At 41.2% G+C, this 22,184-nt stretch overlaps 1 protein-coding gene across 7 annotated transcripts in view; it reads left to right on the top strand.

Moving 5' to 3' along the window:
- The window catches only part of tcf7l2 (transcription factor 7 like 2), an 87,461-nt gene extending 76,155 nt beyond the window's left edge, over nt 1-11,306 (top strand). For 2 of the 7 annotated variants that reach the window (XM_083687707.1, XM_083687704.1), the window contains 7 exons: nt 1,848-1,970; nt 2,247-2,409; nt 2,784-2,891; nt 3,929-3,977; nt 4,719-4,769; nt 6,258-6,330; nt 10,194-11,306. In XM_083687707.1, coding sequence (XP_083543833.1) covers nt 1,848-1,970; nt 2,247-2,409; nt 2,784-2,891; nt 3,929-3,977; nt 4,719-4,769; nt 6,258-6,330; nt 10,194-10,656 — 1,030 coding nt within the window. In that variant the 3' untranslated portion in view covers nt 10,657-11,306. Of the gene's footprint in view, nt 1-1,832; nt 1,971-2,246; nt 2,410-2,783; nt 2,892-3,928; nt 3,978-4,718; nt 4,770-6,257; nt 6,331-6,885; nt 6,959-10,193 lie in introns of all 7 variants that reach the window. The other 5 variants (XM_083687706.1, XM_083687702.1, XM_083687703.1 and 2 more) reach the window with 4 other exon arrangements.
- Nucleotides 11,307-22,184: the final 10,878 nt, after the last annotated feature.

Genomic DNA, 22,184 nt, shown 5'->3' with positions numbered 1-22,184 from the left:
CACACACGCAAAAATACACAAACACATTCAAATAATCGAACACACTCATAATTAATCTCTTTCAGAGAGAGAGAGAGAGAGAGAGCAGCCGATTTACATCACAGTCATTTCGTGGGCTAACAGGGAGAGAGAGAGAGAGAGAGATCGGCATCGGTTTTGCTCAGTGAAGCGAATGCATAGATGGCGGGTATTGCCCTCAATCAGTGTTGCTGTGGGAGATGATGAAATGATTATACAAGTGTTATGAAGATGTAGAGGGGGAGACGATCTAGCAGGAAGGGGGGGGGGTAACAGCACTATGCAACAGAAACCGGTGGTTAAAGCTAAGGTGGAGGGCTGTGAGAAGGTGGGGGAGGTGTGGCCCTACTGTAGTTGGTTGCTTAACGTCCCGATGTGACAGATGACATCAGTTCTGCTGGGTTGGCGCAGCGTGTTAAAAAACTAATATGAAGATCTATAATAAGAGGACAACACAAATACAGACATAAAACCAGTGTTTCTAAAAGGGGATACCGATACTAAGATGTTCTGAGACCTGGATTTGTCATCTGCAGTCCATAGAGGGAAGAGGGGTTGGGACAGGACTAAACGCTGTACTTCTCTCACCTTTGAGGACAAGGCCCCAAGACACGAAGGGGGAATAGTGTTTCTGAACAAGAATGGCCGATGCAGTCGTACCCTTTTCATCATCTCAATCCTCCTCATCACATGCCCCTCCCCTCTAGACACTTCTAGATATTCTTGTATATATTACATGCTTTCTGATCGACACAAGTCGTAATGGTAACAGCTCCACCTTACCTTCTTTTAGGCTGGGTGAAATTGGCACCATGCGACTCAATAGCATCTATCCAATCCTGTGAGACACAGTACAGAAGTGGAGTGGGGCTAGGGGATGGTGTTATTTGGTATGGGGCAGCAGTGTAGGTTAAGTCAATGGACAAGAGTATTCAGAGGCCTCATTAACTCACTGACTGTCAAAGCATTACGGAACACTCACCACCTAACCTTTGATTGGCTACAAAATGAAGTGTCATTCATTTATGCATTTTTGGTGAATAAAGTCACCCTTGGCACTCTAGAATGTTGACAATTTGGGAGACTTGATTCACCCGTGGCACTGAATGAGTTAACCTCCCTTACAACAAATCTTCCCCCGCGGGCCTATTTGGAACAGCGAGTAGGGGTCTTCATAAACCCCATTACGAGGACCCATTCAGTTCAAGTTGCTGCAGGATTATTTGGGGTTGTTAAAGAACGACCTTGAGTAGAGGAGCTGTCTTGTGCTTCTACTTCAACTGGCTATGCCCTTCCCACTCCCACCCAATACACCGTTCTAATTAAATACGACTCATTGTGATGGTTTACTGTAGCTGTCTCTGTGATTGTGACGTTTGTGTGTGATATGTATAGTATGAGCTTTTTGTGTTTATTAGGTATTGTCAATGGGATATCTATGCAAAGTAATAATGTTGGTTTTGCATGTGGATCTCAAGTTAAGATTCAGTCCTATTGTGGTACAGAAGGACTACATGTGCATGTCGATATGGATGAGTGTGTCTCAGGAGCAGGGGGGTCAATACCATTATAATTCAGGAGATCCAGATCCTTGAAATTCCAGATCAAGAATTGAAAAACACCTTTTAGCCCGAGAATTGGAAACGATGTGAATGTTTCCAATTCTCCAAACGGAATTTTAACGTGCTTCCTGAATTGACTTGACTTATAATGGCACTGAGTCCCTTGCCCCCCAGTGTATACTGCCCTATCTGCCTGTGTATAAATGTGTCCATCTTCCATTTCACCTGTGCCCACTCTGACCATTTACACAGTCTTCTCTCCTCCAGGTTCCCCCACCACATGGTGCCCCCCCACCACAGTTTGCACACCACGGGCATCCCCCACCCGGCCATCGTCCCCTCACAAGTCAAGCAGGAGTCCTCCCACAGCGACATTGGCCTCAACAGCTCGTAAGTGCAGCGTGAACAACACACACACATGTTCACACATACATGATTTAATTCTACAAGAGACAAACTTTTCTTAAGTTGAACTGTACAGTAGCTAATGGTTTTGTGTTTGTTATTATCAGCTTTCCTAGTAGTATTAGCACTGTATTGTTGTTACAACTTATACCACTGTAACTAGCTGTTTGATTCAGTCCGGGTGTATGCTAATTGCTAACAGAAAGCACAACACCAAAAAGGTTTACATATACTGAGCCCTCCTCCCTCCCTTCTCTACAGGAAACACCAGGACTCAAAAAAAGAGGATGAGAAGAAGAAGCAGCCCCACATAAAGAAGCCCCTGAACGCCTTCATGCTCTACATGAAAGAGATGCGGGCCAAGGTGGTGGCCGAGTGCACGTTGAAAGAGAGCGCCGCCATCAACCAGATCTTGGGCCGAAGGGTGAGCCAGCCTATCATCCTCAGGGTGGTCACTGGGAGGAAATGACTGCTACCCACTGAAAGAAGCTGCTAGAAGTCAATTGCTTCTATAGATATGACTTAGTTTGTCTCAAGTAACAAAGGATTATGACATGCAAGGAAGAGGTCAATCACACAAATATTGTATGTCTTTGTTTGGCTGTAGGCCCGCGACAGAGAGAACACATCTGTATTAGCTTGTCACTAAAAAGCCTCTCTCACTGTCTGAAGCTGATGTGCTCAAGATTAAGTGTCATTTTAAGTGGAGATGCAAATCTTCACCTTGCACTCATCTGTATGAAATCTGTCCTCCCCCCCCTCCCTCTCCTCCCCCCCTCTCTCCCTCTCTCTCCATAGTGGCACGCCCTAACACGGGAGGAGCAGGCGAAGTACTACGAGCTGGCCAGGAAAGAGCGACAGCTCCACATGCAGCTGTACCCTGGCTGGTCAGCACGAGACAACTATGTAAGTTTTTAAGTTTACAACACGGTAACACGCCCCTGTGCTTCTCCCCTCACAAAAGACATGTGATCAGGACGAGTGCACAATACCGTCCCACCTGTGAGCCCCAAGAGCTCAACTGGCCAGTTCAAATGTCTCTAAACCCCTTGGTCAGCGGTGTCTTATATTTTAGATGTGTTGGGCTATTGTCTAACTCGACTATGGGAACTCACCAGGGATCAGTTTTCCCGAAAGCTTGGCAGTTAACGTGGAGCTTTATTTCCCTCTGTGACCCAGACCTACGTGACACAGGAAAGTGCTTAGTTTAACACATTTTGTTTGGTCACACGCAGAGAATTGTCAAACAACAGTTTTACAATTGTTACACTTTCGCAGCAGTGGGACTAGGTTGTTGAGAGAAATGAAGTACCACGTTTGCTACAAAGCTTTTGGGAAACCGGGCCCTGAATGTAATACTAGGAATGAGCAGGAGGTAAACCTCAGTGTTGACCAGAGCTTGACCATAACACAGTTAGTTCTGTTTCTGTTGAGGTTTAGATAATGACTTCTGTTACTAGATAGTCTTCTCTGTTAAAACACATCAACACCCACACGTGTGTGTGGTACTTTACACGTGTGTGTGTGTGGGTGTGTGTCCAGAAGTTCAGTGGTCATCATTTGGCCCAGTAAGGACGAGATCTGACTTGGGAAGCTCTTGCTCCTTTCAGCCAGCACAAAGCCCCCAACAGAGAACTCCCTGACTAGAAACCATCACAGCTCTCTCTCTATATGTTCACAAACGAGAGGAAAATAAGACAAAAGATTACAACAAAAGAAGAAAAAGAGGGGGGGGGGGGGTTACAGAAAGCGAAAAGGGTGAATTCTGTTATTGCCTGCAGTGGCTGTTAAAAACCAGAGGGCAGAGACAGACAAGAGAGCGAGCGAATGAATAAATAAATAAACAGAAAGATCGGCCTGTTTTTATTTCATGTCTTGGGTCTTCTGCAATATAATAACTAAGGTTCCTGTCTATTTCTCTTTTTTTGGCGGGTAACCAACAGGGGAAAAAGAAGAAGAGAAAAAGGGATAAGCAGCCAGGAGAGGGCAATGGTAAGTGAGCGGCAATTATCTCTCATATTAGAGGAGCCCCATCATGTGTCAGGAGTATGTGACATCTCACAAGATAAAAGTCAAGTCGTTTTCTTTTTTTTGTGCTTTTTTCTCTTTTTGTGTTGTTGTGCCTGGCTCGTTTTTGGTTTCTTTTATAGTTATGCTACCCAATGCAATATTTCAATGGTAGACTTGCTTGTTACCCCCCTCCCATCCCCTCCCCTAGCCTTACCCAGCTAATAACTCATTGAATATGCATGACCCCCCACACCCATCTCACCTCCCCCCTGAGGTCCCCACCACCCCTCCCTACTTTGCCCCCCAGCATTTATGATACTGTGATGTGTGTGTTTTGAGAATGTGAAATTTATGCGAGAGACATTAACTTTGCCAGTGTTGTGTTGTGTGTTACAATGCCTGTGCCCTGCGGATAGACTGCGCTTTGTGTGTGTGTGTGTGTGTGTGTGTGCGAGAGAGAGTGCGCACACGTGTGTGCGTGTGTTTATAACTTGGGCTGCACCCCTGCTTGTCTTCATGCATGCTTTAATCAACAAACAAAAAATAAAGAATCACCCACATCTTAAAATTAAGGAGGTTTGCTGATTCTATTATTCATTTATTATATTCGTGTTCCATATTTGTGAGTTGAGAAGGAGAAATGCGGAGTTTAAACATGTATTTTACGCTCGTTTACGTGACAGATCCCCTCTTGAAGGCCTCTCTATCTGTTCTTTTTTTCAGAACACAGAGAATATTTTCCAAACCCTTGCCTTTCACTCCCTCCGATTACAGGTGCTAATGTCATTTTGAGTCTTAAATTACTAACTTGTTTTTTCCTTCTTTTTAATTTATTATGTATTTTACCTATCTATGTTTGTGCAATATGTATCATGCGTTAAGTTAAATCTACTAAGCTAAAATGCAAATATGTTCTTATTTTTGCCTTGTTTGCTGTTTCCTTTCTTAAACAAATGGTTCTTATGTTTATTCATGTGACTCCTAGCAAAAGTATGTTTTATATTATTTACTTACGTATTTATTTAATGATGCTTCTATGTTAAAGCCATTAATTCTAGAACAATCCTCCCCATTTTGCTAAATTAATATGCAGTACATTTACAAGTGACTGTTAAAGCTAAGAATTTTTGTATTGAGTATGACCCAGAGATTTGTTGACAGGGTAAACCTCCTTAATCTATTTGCTTCAGTAGCTGCGCTTGTGCCTTTTCCATAGGCCAGCATGAGTTTGGCCCACTCCCCCTTCTACCCTCTCTCTGCTCAAACCAAGGCCTGGATTAAAACACCTTTCATAAGATTCCGCCATTGACCCACTAGTCATGCTAGTGTCACTTTGCTCTTTCTTTTATTTACATTTAAGCCGTTATGGTTAAGTGAGCAAAAATGACACAAGCTAATTTTTTGGTTGACGGGTCAATCTAAAGAAAAAAATGTCAGGCGTTTGAACCCAGGTCTGAGGAGTAATTTTCCCTTGCCTCCTCCATTAGGGTTTAACCTCTAATGCGCTGGCTGGGACTAACTCACACCTTCCCCTTACCTTAAAGGGATAGTTCAAATTTCTGTGATTAACCACATACTGTACCCTCATTCCAGTTGATACACCAAGACACAAGTCCTTATCCTGGTTATTTAGCAACTAGGACTAGGACCCCATCCACTTCCATTATATTGGAAAATGTGGAAGTGCAAGTTGTCTTGATGTATTAACTGGAGTGAAAGTATGTGGTTTATCACAGAAATGTGATTTTAATGTGCACTATCCTTTTAACAGTCTGCTACTGCTGCCTTTTCCTGCCACCTATTCCCTCTCCTTTCAAGCACCTGAAGAAAAAGCAGATAACTGTCCAATGACACTTACTGTAGCAGAAATGTTATCCAATCTGCATTTTCCCCAGTATACTCTCCTCCTTTAACAAATAAGCATTATCCTTTATTCCTTTTGATTTTAAAATTATGATCATCTTCAAAGCTCTTATCCTGTTGTTCTACTTAATCTTTGCACATTTGTGTATCTGTTTACGTTTTGCTTGCGGTTTGATTTTTACTAATGTCTGAAACACACTAACCGTGTCTTCCGACATGCATTACTCTAATGGCAGAATTACTTGCATTTATAAAAGTAGCTAAATATGCCACAATTCAGAGCCTCACAGATTTACTGGTTTCCATTTTTTTCTCCTTTATTTCTCTCCTCCTTCTCTTCCCCCATTTTGGTTTTCTTCCTCCACTGTGCTGGCTTCCCTCCCCCTGTTGTGGCCACAGACCTGAGCGCTCCTAAGAAGTGTCGAGCGCGCTTTGGGCTCGATCAGCAGAATAACTGGTGTGGCCCATGCAGGTGTGTATGGTGTGTGCTGGCACGAATGCTGGGGCCAGGTGACGGCTGCTCTCTTCTGTGAGCTGGGATCTCCTCCTACCTCCCTTCTTAGCGCTACCCCCCCCTCTCTGTCTCACTGCCGGGCTATCGCGACCTTCCAACTCTGCCTCCAACCGCCCCATGCCAGTCAAGCCTGTCTCCAAGATTGATTTTACTGGGTGTTTTGGGAAGAGGGATCTTAACAGGGTGTGAATCAATGCGTACGTGTATGAATGGTGTTTGTCTGTGCATATGTGTTTGTACAGGAATGTCAGCACAGCAGATGTGGGGTTGGGTGGGTTCTATTGGGGGGGGGGGGGGGGGGGTTGACAGTAAGAATTATTAATATGATGGGTAGGAATCATAAGACTGCAGGGTTGGCCTGGGAGGAGTTGGTGCGCGATGGCCCAGTCAATGCGGAGGAAGTCCCAGTGTCGACAGCCGAAACCTAAGCCCTGGCTACATGTTTTGTCTGTCCAATGAAGTGTCTTGTTTTCTTTCTTTTTGTGTTTTGTTGTCTACCTCTTTGGCTAACAGATGCAAATACCCCAAAGAAGTGTCGTGCCTTGTTCGGGCTTGACCAGCTGAGTTTATGGTGCAAACCATGCAGGTATATCCCCCCTATGGGAGGAGGACAACTGTTCTGACCATTTCCTTCTCTGTGATATCTTTTCGAGATATCCCTTTAAAGAAAAAAAATAAGATGTCCTTGTTTTCTTCAATGTGTTGATTGATGGCATCTGTTCCTTTTCCTGATTGGGGAATTTTCTGCTATAACTCAAGTCATAGCAGGTCATTTTCACTTCTTTTCTTTTTGAAAAATGTAAGCCTAGTGGTAGAAAATGGATTTATCAGCATCATTATTGTCAACTACCTCAACAGTTAACAAAGTAGGGAAGTCTTGATTACAAATATCGCCAACGTTTATACTAACTGTCTAATTTCATAAGATCTTAGTGTCTTTTGTTAATCATACAATTCATATACAGTAAATGTATGATCTACGATATTATTCTAATTGGAAGTTGAAAGGTTCAAATCCATTTTCTACCCAGGTTGTGTGTACCTATGTGCCTGCCATCTTAACTGTCGTGTCTGTCTTGATTGGCACCCTTAATAACCATGTCATGCTATTGGCCCTGCTTCTCAGAGCGCCCAGAGTGACTTTTTTCTATGCCCTCTTCCTTTTCCTTCTCCTCCTCCTCCTCCTCCTCCTCCTCCTCCACCTCTTCTTCCTCCAAACTCCTCTCTGATAACCCTTACTTAGTCCCTACCTGTTGTCTTTCTGTTCTGACACAAGCAGTCTTTGAATTGGGAATATTTTCATGGTAGGTACTTGTTTCTGCTAAGTAATACCCTTCTCTGTGTCTGGCTTGCACTGTGTGTCTCCACCTCTTTCTCGCTCTCTACTCCACACAACCTCACTGACCATTGTTTGGTACTGTACTATATCACTGTGGTGAACCCAAGGCATGCAACCTACATTCCATTTCAATTTTTTTCTTATCAGTACTGATCTACAATTTACATCATATTTAGCCACACATGTTTTGTATTTGTGTAGGAGGTTCTTCCGTATTAAAATGTTATGTTGCTTATTATTACTTACAAACCAAGACAGCAGCATTTAGTTTAACATAGCTATTATTATTATTAATAATCAGAAATGTTGTCCAGAGATACATTTATAGTCTTATTGCCACAAAGACAAACAGCATACAAAGACAATACTACCATACTTTTCCCCCCCCATGTATTCCTTGTGAAATTGGAAAGATTCACACTGTGTCCTATTTAGTTAGTCGTGTCAATCCACCAGGCTATTCATACACTGTACGGTTGTATTCAGACTTGAGATCTGAGACTTAACTCTTAATTTTGCGCAAATAATTTGTTGACGTCAGTGGGAAAATGTTAGTTATGTGCACAAATCTTAAGTCTGAATATGGCCGATAGCCTTCTGAACTTGCAAATAGGAGCCATGCTCCTACAATACGAACAGTGGATGAAATTGATGAAGTCTCCCAGATCCATCCCGTAAGTGTTAATGGGAGATCATGAGTGGTGCAGCTGGGTGTCAGAGAGGCTGGGCTTGGGAAAACATGGGATAATTCAGTCTTCGTTTAAGGAGCCGAGAGGTTAACAGACCTCGACGGGCTCTGTTTGCTGAAAGATGCATCTGGCGTAATTCCCCCAGAGACGGGGAAATCAATAGCATACACGGGCACATACCATCAATCGATACTTCTGTTAAAAAATGGATATTAACTCATTTGTAGCAGGTTTGACAGGCAGTTATTACTTAAGTGCTGACAACATACTGTAGCAAGACTGGAAAAGAAAGAGCACTATATAGATCAATACTGCACAATACTCATTGAGAGCCCTTTACCGCCAACTCGACCCAATTCTATATTTTTCAGTTTACATTGACCCTGTTGTTTACTCTTGTTTGTCCCATGTTGTGCACCTTTTTCTCTGTGTTAATCGTCCAACCGAGAACATGCCTTCATTTTGTTCAAGCATGCTCTCAGAGTTAATGGGTATACATGTGTGGATGACAAAAAATATCTTCCTTTCTTTCCCACTCTTTCTCTCTGCATTCCTCTCTCGGTCTATCTCACAAATCGATCTCCCATTTGCTCCCTCCATCCCCCTCGCTCACACTCTATCTGTGCAAAACCTTTACCTGCAGAAGTACAGGCAGGGGTATGACTTGAGAAACAGGCCTTACCTTGATTGAACAATAGAGATGCAAAGCTTACATTTTCAAAGGGCTAGCTGAACTGAAACCTTGTTTCTTGCCCCCCCCCCTTTTCTTTCTCGCTCTCTGCAGTTTATTGTCCCTGCGAGCTAGCACAATCTGATATAGTACATTTGCCCCTCAGGCAGGCACAGACCTTGTGGTGGGGGGTGGGAGTTAGTTGTTGTTAAGGTCAGATGAAGTGGGCAGAGACTCACCCTCCCTCCCTCCATCCACCCTATTTGAACAAAACATGCACAAAGTCACCTCAGAGACAATAGCATCTCATCCAATCTCCCCCCCCCCCCCCCATTCCTCCCGTCCTTCCTTCCCTCTGCCTCTGAGTTGAGGTTCAGTGCAGTTGGTGGATGTGGTTCCACTGGGTGGGATGGGGTTGGCTGCAGGCGCGCCAGACAGGGGGAGGGGTCACATACACACTCATGTCTTGGGGGCAGGTGTAGCGTAGTGTGGATCCTCCTGACCTTTTACCGCTGAATCCAACACACCCCCCCAAAGGAGAGGGGAAGAGAAGTCAAGATAGTAGAGAAAGTGAAGAAAAAGCTTAAGAGCATGAGAGAGAGGGAGGGCTAGTACTGTATCTCATGTAGACCGAGGCCATTCCTGCCAGTTGCTCGGCACAGGGGCCAACTCTTTGTTTAAACCAAAATCAAAAGTCCACGAGGAAGCATTTAGAAGAAGAAAAGAACTCTGCAAAGATAGCTAGTTGAGGTCATAAACATCTACTCAGCCATTCTTTTTTTTCTCCCACGTATCATCATCCTGTTCCCTCTCTTCTCATTTCACAGCTCTGACTCATATCCTCTCTGCCTGTTTGGTGTATGGGACTGTATGTTAAGGTATCTGATCAGGCCATCTGTCGCCCCTGATCCTGTCTCAACTAAGCCTCAGCACCCACTTCAATGCGCCAGAAAAAGCACCAAAACTGTGCTCTAGATGTTACATAGATAACGTCAATGTGATACTTCAAACCATTGAAAATGGTGTATTTAAGTTGCTGCAAAGGCTTGGTAATTGTACAGTGGATAGGGGACAGTTTTGGGATCTTACGCTAACAGATGAATTTTTCTCTCTCCACCCCCAGGAGAAAAAAAAAGTGCATTCGCTACATCCAAGGTGAAGGCAGCTGCGCCAGTCCTCCTTCTTCGGACGGAAGCTTACTAGACTCCCCCCCATCCTCCCCCTCCTCGGTGGCCCCCTCCCCCTCCTCGAAAGAGTCCAAACCTCAGACTGAACAAATGCAACCTCTCTCACTGACTATGAAACCGGCTCACCAGCCTCTCCACCACCCGCACCACCTGGCTGGGCCTCCTCCTCCATCTCTGGTCCTGCTGGAAAACTCTGCTGCCGCAGCAGCCGGCAAAACGCCCCGCGCCGCCCACAACGGAGCCCTGGACCACGGCGACGTCTCGTCCTCGCGGCAGCCGAGCTCCTCGGTGGTGTCCTCCCTGGCCCGGCCCCAGGCATTGCTGTGTCATTCCCACTCGCTCCTCCCCAACTCCACAGTCCCTCAGCCGCTGTCGCTCGTGACCAAGTCTATAGAATAGCCTCCTTCTAGTCCACTTTCTTTTAGCTCTGCACATCTCTGTTTGGGCCCTCTTTCTTCTGTCTTTCTGTTTCGTTCAATCTTTTTTTCCTTTTTGGTTTCTGTGCCATAAGGCTTTGAAAATTAGTTAATCTTTTATCAAAGTTCATTGGTCAATATTTGACCCATCATTATCGAAAAAATATAATTATTATAATGAAATGATAATACAATGAGCTGTAGAGTATAGCTTTGTGAATCTGCCAAAATTGTTATGACTTTTGTTTTTGTCTTATTTTTTTATAGTGTTAAACAGTGCAACAGAAAATTGTTTAGTTGATGTAGTTCAACATAAACATGTTTAAAAGACCGATATAAAAAGGTAGGTTAGATGATTATTCAATGAGCCCTTTTCTTGAAAGAGTTGGTTCTCCTTCATTATTTGTATTAAATACGAGCTTGCGAACCAATCATTTGACACCTGTTCAAACCCTGGAGGGTATGAGGATAGTGGAGACACCTCTTACTGAGGAACAACTTTAATAGTGATGTTACTTGTTTTTGTTTAAATGTACAGAAATATTGGGGAGGGGGGGGTTACTGTGTTAATATGCATCGTTCCATTGCGTTGTCTTTATTATTTTTGTTGTTGTTTACCTTTGGGGGAGGATTTAGGGGGTGGAGTCAGGCAGGGAGGGTGGACTTGGAGGGGAGGCAGGGGGTGGGGCTGTTGAGGGGGGGTGGGGGGTTGTGGGTATTCAATACAAAATGTCACAACGCTAGGACCAGTAGTATTTATTGCTTTAGAGATTGCTTGTTGTATCTTGTATGTTGTCCCTTTTTGAATATTTTCTTTTTCTTAATACATTGTATAAATAATTTTTCTTAACGTAAGCAACTTATATATATAAATGATCCATTTTTACAAGGAGGTTTAAAGGATAATCTTTTTTTTTGTTTTGTTTTTTGTTAACAAGTTCTTTTTTTTTCCTCACTGAAAACCTGGATTCCACCCAATGTACTGTGTAGATCTCACGAACAGAAGTATGCACAACTTCATTTCAAGAAATGCATCTATTAGCCATTTTACAAAAGAAGAAAAGAAACTTGAAACAAGGGACAGTGGGTACCATGTCTTCAGTAGTTGGGAAAGTGTCTAAAGCCCTTCTTTTTTATTGCACAGTCTCATCTCTACCGGACTGTAGATTCGTGTACAGATTTTCCGTGCCAAATTTTGTGATAATTTTCTCTCCCCCCCTAACCACGCTGTAGGGTTCTTTTCTGTTGTCGTTTGTTGTTTTTTTTTTTTTTTTTTTTTAAACCATACTTTGCTGTGACGTTACATAGATTGCTATGTATGTAGTATAAATGTTGCTATAACAAATGTGTTTGGTAGCAGATTGTCAAATATTAAAATTTAAACTGAATAAAAAGACGGACATCATACTGTATAAACCCACAAGGGCCAAATTATGTATATTAGGAGGTTCATAAAAAACTATGAAATAAATACAAAAAAATACACAAACTGCCACTTTTAAGTACACTACTACATATAGGTAGATAGAAAAAATAGGCATGTTGATGTTGCAAGAGGCTGTAAAAAAGCTACAAGAGAATCATCCACTCGGTGCCATTGTAGTTGACATGACGCGACTGTAACCTGTCGATTTCTTCTCTGGTTTATTAAAATGCTAATGATGAATAGTTTGAATGTTTCCTTAACGGCTGTGATGTTCCTGTTCTATTTTATGCTCTTACCTTTTTTGTTTTGTTTTGTTTGTGTTTTTTTCCCTGTTATTTTAAATGGTTCCAAAACCATGTTTTTGTAATGAATAAATGTTTATGCTGTACAGTCTCTGTAGCATGCAGTTCTGTATTAATAAAAGCGACTTAGTATGTGCAGATGAAACTGTGTCTACCTTTTGTGATAGATTCTATATGTGCAGCAGCAGGGGCTGAATAGAAAAATGAGCAAAGAACATTTTCACAAGGTTTTAAAAAGGGGCAATTTCCAGACTTTAAATTTAATGATAAACACTTTGTATAGCCATTGATTCTCAAAGAATATAATTTATAAATGCCTAATGAGCTTAGTTCAACAGTCTTACCCCATCAGAACCCAGAATATTAGCTTGTTTTACTCCAGTGTTTGTAAACAATGTAATTGTAAACAAACACTATAGTTTTAGGTATGGTTTAAAGCTATCATTTTGATCTCATGGATGGTCGGTCATTGCATCCAAAGCTGTCTATGAAATTGAGAGTGGTTACATTTATTCAGCCCCATCCCTCAGCTGTTTAACAAAGCAAGCTCACTGCCACTTTTTTGGTAATGTTTGAATTACAGATTGCACCTAAACTGTTCCTTGTGGAAATGAGCCAGACCCACCTGAGTAGATTTTGACTTCCTTCAATGAGCTGGTGTAAATCTCATCCTATTAGATCTATCATCTACAATTTCTATCTGCTATCTACTTATGCCTGAAATACACTGTAGGACGAACTCAATTCTAACATTGACGAATATACCACACTATGTGATTTGAAAGAGTTATAATCTTGTCGTTTCATGACCAGTGCAGTGTACACACTACGATGAAAGCGGCACATTCCAACATTTGAATGAATTTACGTATGTGATTTCAACAAGATAGACAAACAACCATTATTAACAGAGATTATTGATTGATTGAACCTACAGAAATGATAGAGCCACAAGCAGCTCAGACATGGTGAATATTGATTTGTGGACTGGATTGAGTGCAAATTGCACAAAATGAGATTGAAATCGCAAGACGTACAAACAATTCTAACATGCCAGACTTTCCATATGGCGTCACAGAGGCATCTGGAGAACTTCGCAGCAATAAAATGTGACATTGTCACACTGCGAGTAACAGCCTATTGAACCACCTCTAGATTATTTTAGTTTTATAGTCAGGTGCGGTAAAGGATGAGTCAGGTTGTTGAGTCTACTGTACCAACAGCCTTTGTTAATTAATTAAATAATTAAGCCATAATTAATGCCTACTCAAAATGAAAAATAAAGTTGTATTGACCTAATTTCTGGTTTATTCTATGTTGGAGAGGACATCATGGTAAGATTTCTACTGTGACAACAAGCTGCAGAAATGAATCACTGAGACTCTTGCTCCTGTGAATTTACTTAAAGGCACATTTACAGTACCTTTCTATGGGTCTTCAACCCTAGCATTTTCAAAAGTAACTGAATTTGCAGTATTTTTCAATTGAGTTAAATGAGCCTAATATTTCACAAATAGGATGTTCTTTGTGTGCCATTCCACGATTTCTGACAATGTTGGTAACACTCCATGAAAAGAAATGTTTTACATCGATGTCTAGCAGACTTGTAAGCAGAGGTCAGGTAAACAACTGCGACAACAATGCTTTGGGAGAGAAAACCCACCGAGCCAATAAACTGTCCATGGTCAGTCCATGGTCAACAATTCAGTCCATTGTTGGGTTCAAGAGCCTGAGATCTGTAATAAACTATCAATTCAAGATTTGTTTGAGATGTTTAGGATGTTTTGTAAGAAGTGAACATGGCGGAATCTTTCCTTAACACAACAATGCATCCAAACGAGGTACAATTCAAGTCTGTGCTCATTCTCCTAACCCCGTCACAGTGGGTCAAGGATGAAAAACTCATCAAAGAAATACCTTGGTTTGATTGAAGGGATATTTTTCATTCTCTCCCTCATCCATTGAAATGTGTTGAAGTGACGTTTACAAAAATGTGATGCATGACAAGACATCTTTTATGTGCACTTGGTCATATTTTATCGTTCTCAAAATGTGATCACAGTGGTCATTGCATTCAGTGCCCTTACATTTGTTTAACCTTCATGTATCCAGGTTAGTCTCTGTGAGATGAAATCTAAAACCTGATTGAATCTTATGGGACATTGACTAAATGCTCTCTGGTTTAAAGGGGAATTTTACCCAAAATTTATTTTCATGTGTATTTCTAGTAAATCCACAATGCATACCTTCTCAAACTACCATAATTTAGCATACGGTTGCATCATAGCTATTCAAAAACACAGTCTGTATTTACTTCATAGAACAGTCAGAATGAGACTATGACCCTGTTCTACTATGCCAGTGATTCCCATAGATCAGCATGTGCAGAAGATAGGTGGGAAATTCAAATTATTTTCTGAATTGAGGGAGAGGGGAATCTTGGGAGTTGAAGGAATTTACTCAAATGCGAGAATTGGAACATCAGGACTTATCAGGGCATTCAAAGTGAGATATCTTGACTGAGATCATTTTGAAAATCATCTTGTGAATGTGTAAATAAAATGAGTGTATTATAGAGTAAAATACTGTTTTAAGGGTAGATTCAGCAATATTACATAGCCATATTGGACACCAAGTAATGTAGCTGGACGACTTTCGATACAAACCAAGGCGGTGCGAAGCAAGACGTTTCACATGCTAGCCTTTTCGTTCGCACAGCCAACTCATTGCATTGCCATGCACCGACTCTTTGACATCGTTGGTAGCCTTATGCTAAGTCTTTAAGGTGACTCGAGTTGATATTAAAAGGGACTCTGACATAACATCCAGCCTCCCCTGTAGTGTGTATATCATAGCGTCTTTTGAAATACTTCTCAATATAAAACAATGACCAGTTGTTGCTAAATAGAACCATTACAGACAGTTTACATGATATCATTCCTCCTTGGCCTGAGGTATTCCATATCCTTAAAGGGTTAGTTCAGGTTTTCTTTGGCTGGCTCCGGGGCATTTGGCCACATCAGTGCACATGAATGGGATCACTTGTATGTTATCACACAGAAAACGTCTTTCAAAACGTCTAACGCAAATTGTAAAACATGATATAATTACCAGGGGGTCCCATTGAAATATATTAGATTGATTTTATTGAAAATTATCTGTCATTGTGCATTTGAACCGAATGGACTTGTCTGTGTTGTTCCGCTGAAATGAGTAACATATTATGAACGTTTTTTTTAAGTGAACAACAAGTTGCAGGTTCCGGTGTGCGGATGTAATGAAAAATGTGTTCCAAACCGAGGGCAAAACAGGAAGTATCCTCAGTTCTAATAATACACATCTACGCTTGTAATAGCCCACAAAGTTATGAGCTGGCTGTAGAATTTCTTGTGGAGATGTTTTTAAGTAGTCATACGTATAGCATACAGGTGATCCCATTCATGTACTCTGGTACAGGTATGGTTAAATGCTAGCCTCAGAATCAGCCAAAGAAGGCTTAAGAATGGAAATATTTCTATATAAAAAAATGTCAGGATGAGTAAAAAAAAAAAAAGTGTAAAATGAAGTCTTAACAGAAAAACCTGAACTCTCTTTAAATCACTTACAAACCACTTGTGACAGTGCTGTATTCACACTCAGTAATTAAGATATCATATTATTAGCTAGCCATTCACCAGATCTCTCACTCTATCTATCTGATCAGTGAGCCCAGGCTCAGAGAAGTGTGGTCTGTCTGCCTGTTAACAAAAGCCCCCTTCATCCATGGCCACTTACCATAGCTACTTCTACCTCCTACTCTACCATAGCCATAAACAATCACTTTCCCTTTCCAAGGCTGAGTTATGAAAGAGTTGGTTGAGTGTGTGTGTTTGTGTATGCGCACAAGAGTGCATGTGTAGGTCTGTGTATGTGTGTGTGTGTGTTTGGGGGGTGGGGGGGTGGACTGTTCCTCTCAAGTAATTACAATGTCTTGAATACAGCCAGGCATTGTGGCATAACACTACACCTCCATGCACACACATTCCATTCAGATTCTCGCTTGACCTTGAGGCGACCATCGATTCTACCTTTGATTTCATTATTCCCATCTCAGACATTTCCTTTCATTGCTATTTCATAAGTATTTTTCTATCTTTTTGAAGCACTGCATTTCTGATGTCTTTCTTAGAATTGGTGTAAGCAAACCACATTTCATTTTCATGCTTTTGTTGTCCCTTATAATTAACACATGGGGTTTTAGGGCACTAGAAGCAAATATGTCCATATGTGTTTAGATATCTCCATTACTGAAGTGAATTAACTTTCAGAGGATCAACACAATTAAAACACAATTTCAATTGAAAATGTTCATGTCAGACAGAATTTCCAGGAGCATTATCCTATCATAATGACGAACAAATATAACTATTTGTCTGAATTGAAATTGCATTGATTAAATCAGGATAGCCATTCAATGTTTAACTACAGAATTATTGTTTGAAATAGTCAGATAATTTAGTTATTTAGTATTTGAGAGTTATCTATTGTCACAATGATACAGTACATTAGTCATTTGTAATTATATAATTACAATATTACCAGTTTATCATTTATGTAAATACAATATTTTCCACATCTGTGTCATTAGTCCTCACTCTGATCTCATCTTTTTCATGAAATTGTAATGTATTCATCAAATTTTTTGGTTTGTATTTCTCCTGCAAATGTGAATGTTTTTCCTTAAATTATTTATTCTCTCATCTTTTTTGTGAGATTACATAGACAAAGAACACATTTGCAATATGTAGGCAGGTGTGGGCATATTGGATCGCTTTGTATCATTCCATGCTTTTCAAATTTAAATTAGCCATGCAAAAGTGAATCATGAACTTTCTATGAATCCGGTCACAATGTAGACAGATACACAGCTGGAAAGGTCTGGATACAGTATGAACAGATGTAATTTCATTAATACCCATTGTAAATGAGTCAGAAAAGCATATTTCCAGAAATATTTGTATTTTGTATATACAATATACTCTGCAATAACTTAACACGAAGAGTTGACATGACATGTACAGAGCCCTTGTACTGTGTGTTGTGCTTGAACTTGGCCTGTACTCTGGCACATCCTACATTGAATGAAAACAAGCCATCAAATAAAACCTTGAGATGGGTTCAATTGTGATCAAGCAAAGGACAGCCTGTTTGTTCCCTACCCCTTTGCATACATATGTCTCGATATACACACTATTGTATATACATACTCTTAATGTATTTTTCCATTTGGGCCATACCCTTGAATTGGGCTGTGAGACTTAGAGAGGCATTGAAACACGTCAGATCTCTCTAGGATTGTCTCATACAGTACATTTCATGGAAAAAGATTTGTAAACCTTGATACATATCTTTTGATACATGTGTATGTTGTAGGTGCCCATAGCTCAAGCAAACATACAGACAAATACTACATGTTGTGGTAGAACACATTATAAAACTAAAATGTATTCCTTGGCCTTTGAGAGAAATCGTGGGGGGCGAGGTTTGAAGACATGCATGTTTCTATGGCCTTAATTAAAGGTAGCCTAAGCTTGTTCTTCACACAAGGTAGTGAACCTGTATGAACACATTCAAGGTCCTTTACAGCATGTTACAGTATCCTATCATTATTTTGACAATCTTACACATTCATAGTACCTCCCAACTACCAGTATTGTGCCACTTCACATATTAAACTATTATCATATCATGGTGTAATGTTACATTATACTGTATGTTATAAAACCATGAATGCAGGCTACATTCAAGTGTTCCCAAAGTGTGTACATCAAAGTGTTCCCACATTACACTGGGGACCAGGGTTCAGACAGAGTTCTGGGTCTCGTGGCTAAAGCTTACAAGCTAGATAAGATGTTGACCACTGGTAAATGAACACAACTTTGTTTTTGTAACTGGGTTATGAAGTGAACTTTTTCCACCAAGTTTGCACCTACAATATACTCTGCTTTTCTACTGGACAAGTGGCTGATATGGCACTCTCGTCAATACAATTGGGACTTGGATGGTGAAGAGAGAGTCTATATCAAGAAGATGAGAGCCAGGAAGGGAGGGAGGGAGAAGGTATAGTACAGTGAGCACAGTGTGATCATCGCTGCTCCTTTCCTACTGTCACTTTATTCAGTTCTGCCCTCAAGCAGAGAATACTCCCTGAGAGACAGTACTTTTAACCACAAAGTTTGTGTGCGTGTGTGTGTGTGTGTGCGCACGTCTCAAGAGGAGAGAGGAGAGGAGAGAGGCAAGGTAGAAATCCCATGAAGACACGGCGTAGCTTTCTAATGATTTGAGCAATGCCTTCGCTAGTGGCCCAGGAGTCCTAGATGACATGACGACTTGACTTTGATTGGAGGCAACTACTGTGTCATTGAGAAATGGTGTGACAGCTATAGAACAGGGTTCTTATGATGCCTGCCTGAGTTTGTGTGTGTGTGTGTTAAAAGTCTGCTGATAGATGGCGATTTAATGAACATTAGCAGCAACTCTCCTGATATTCATTATCATTGGTGAGATCTAAGTCAGTTTACAGAGAGTTCAATATGTTCCGCTAAATAGCCCTTGCCATTTTCACAGTCGCCTGAAATAATCATAACATTCTGAGTAAATGTTAAGTGACAAGAAAAAAGCCCTAGTCTGTCTTTTCTCATTCAGGAGTTTGACCTACAGTGCCCCATAAGTAAAGGAAAGTTTGTATTTTGTCTTCTTTTACCTCTATACTCCAACAGTTTGGATAAAGTAGAGATTCTCAGCTTTAATATAAATGGGGGGGGGGGGGGTCAGATTGAGTTCACCATTTAGAAAGTATACTTACTATTGTACTATTGTTTTGGAAAAAAATATTTTTTAGAAAAAAATCATATAATGTCCAAATAAAGTACTCCTGTTTAGTATTTGGTTGACAGTCCTTTGCATGCAATAACTGCCTGAAATCTGCGACCCACTGACCCCACCAGACGCTGGGTATATTCTCTGGTGATGCTCTGCCAGGCCTGTACTGCAGCCATATTCAGTTGTTGTTTGTCTTGAGGTCTTTTTGCCTAACACCTCATCATCATCAGGAAATGAAATGCATATTCAATTGGATTTAAATCTGATGATTGACTTAGTCAGTCAAGAACTTTCCGCTTTTGGCCCTGAAAAACTCCCTAGTTGCTATGGCAGTATGTTTGGGGTCATTGTCTTACTGTATGATGAAGCGCCATCCAGTGAACTTGCAGCTACAGTATACGTACAAGCCCCAACCATAGCACCCCCTCTACCATGTTTCACAGAAGAGGTGGTATGCTGTAAATCTTGGGCAGATCCTTTTATCTCCAAACTTTCCTCTAATCACTCTAATATTCATCTTATCTGTCCACAAGACCGTTTTCCAGACCTCTGCAGGACTTTTAGCTACTTTTTAGGAAACTGCAACCTGGCCATCATTTTTGAGGGTAACTAGTGGTTTGCACCTTGCAGTGAAGTCTCTGTAATTGGGCTGGTGAAGTATTCTGTGGATGGTAGTCTCTGACACATTCACGCCTACCTCCTGGAGAGTGTTGCTGTTCTGTGGGACAGTTGTTTTGGGGGTTTTCTTAATTATGGTGAGCACTGGTGAGCTCACCAGCGCTTTCTGTCTTTTTTTAATGATCTTACAAACTGCTGATTTTCATAAGTCAAAGGTTTTGGCTATGTTTCTAATAGATTTTTCTGATATTTCAACCTTGGCTTCCTTGACTTTCATTGATGCATCTTTGGTCCTCATGTTGACAGACACCAATAGCAGACTCCAAAGGCAAATGTAAAGCCTAGAATCAATACTAGACATTGACAGCTCTCTTATGCCTACAAAATGAGCCAGAAACACCTGTCAAGCCAATTTTCCCAATACTGTATTTTTGGTGCCGTGAAATAGGGGGGATTATGTATAAAAAGGGTTGTAATTTGGTGAAACCAATCTGAAAAAGCTGAGAAACTTTACTTTAACCTCATAGTAATTGATTTGGTGAAGACTAGGGCCTCCTACCTACTGGTATGCAACTAAAAACCCAGCCAACATAGGTGTTTCCCGAAAGCTTTGTTGCTAAGTTAGTTTGTGTGGCATTTCATATGTTCATACAAAATAAAAATATTTGTGTTTTACTTAATCATAGAGGTTAGTTTGATATTTTACTCAGGGGACCTCAATTTGAAATCTTGTACCTGCTGGCTTAGGTTGTTCAGAACAAGGTTGTTAAGAGAACCCCCCCCCAAAGGAAACGGCCCCGCAGCCCACAGATCGACCGGTCCATACACCAGCCCCGCGACCCACAGATCGCGTCACTCACCGGCCCCGCAGCCCACAGATTGACCGGCCCATCCAGTGGCCAATGGCCCTCCGGGAATACTCCCAGTGTTCCAGATGGCCAGTCCGCTACTGGAGGACAGCCATCGGCCAGTGCCTACTAGGCAACTCTAGTTTAGCTTATATCGTTTCCTTGAGGACACTACTCTGAGGGCACAGCTTTAGAACTTTCCCCGCAACGACACTGCGATTCTTCAGAAGAAGTAACTGAGATCTTTTTTTTTTCTTTTTTTTTTTAATGGGTCCATTGTGGCCAGACTTAATGCTGAAGCTGTAAAGTCTGGGGGCAAGATTAAAACGTCTGTAGATGTACTGTTTGCTTTAATTGTTCCATTTTGTTAAATAGTGAAAGCTTTTTCAGTTTTTTGTACCTTTCTTTTGGGTTTGATTTGAGTTTAAATCTTATTTTCAATTGCTCTGGCTCGTGTTACATGGAGGTGTCTATATTTTATTGTTGTTGTTTTTTCCCCCCAAAAATATGCTCTTACAAAGATTCTTAGACGCAGGACATAGTTTAATGCTCCTCATCTTTTTCAGGAGGGAAATGCCTTATAGCCCACAATGAAGTATACAAAAGATTAATATATTGGAGAGTTCAAACATTTTTAAATATGTTTTTTTTCAATCTCGAAAATTAATAAGGACCACTTTACATCAAGATGAAAATATTCTGTGGTTGTATGCACAACATTGAGAAGTACTGAATATGTAATGTACTGTATAGGCTGACAAAAAGACACACAAACGCAGTATATGCCTACACAAACATGCATGCAAGCATACAAATGCATATATACAGGCTCAGAATGTACACATGTATACTTAAAGGGACATCACACTCAAAAAGTTTGTCAGAGGCATTCAGACCTCATAGGTCATCTAATGCCAATAAAAGTCCTGCACCATTGGTTTTGTGTAGATCTACAGTAGCTACATTAAATCTTTCCCATGGAGTGTAATGCCCTTTTAAACACATAAGCACAATCAGACACTTTACATCGTAACAGTACACACAGGGTTGGAAAATGTGTGAGGTACAGTAAGTATGTGCAAGTGTCTAGGTAGCAGACAATCTTACACAATATTTCCTGTTTGTATGCAAGCCTAGTGTGTGTGTGAGTGAGTGAGTGCGCATGTGTGTGTGTGTGTGTGTGTGTGTGTGTGTGTGTGTGTCTGAGCGTGTCACCTTCCTCTACCTGCCCCAGTCCCTAATGATGGTGGTCGGTGTGTAGTGAGCTAACTAGCCTCACAGTGGAGCGAGCCCCGAGGCTAGTGCCACATCTCTCCGTCAAGGCCTCCCTTCATCCCGCTTTACACGGGACCTTTCCAAAGACACACACACTCCCAATGACAAATAATTCATATTATGGCCTACCTGAAAGTTTGCCACACTACCTCATTAAGCCGCCAATTGTAACTCAGTGATT

The sequence above is a fragment of the Argentina silus genome (genome assembly GCF_951799395.1).
Source record: "Argentina silus genome assembly, chromosome: 16".
NCBI classification, from domain to species: domain Eukaryota; kingdom Metazoa; phylum Chordata; class Actinopteri; order Argentiniformes; family Argentinidae; genus Argentina; species Argentina silus.
Note: the sequence above shows the minus strand (reverse complement) of the source record. Positions and strands in the feature narration are given on the sequence as shown.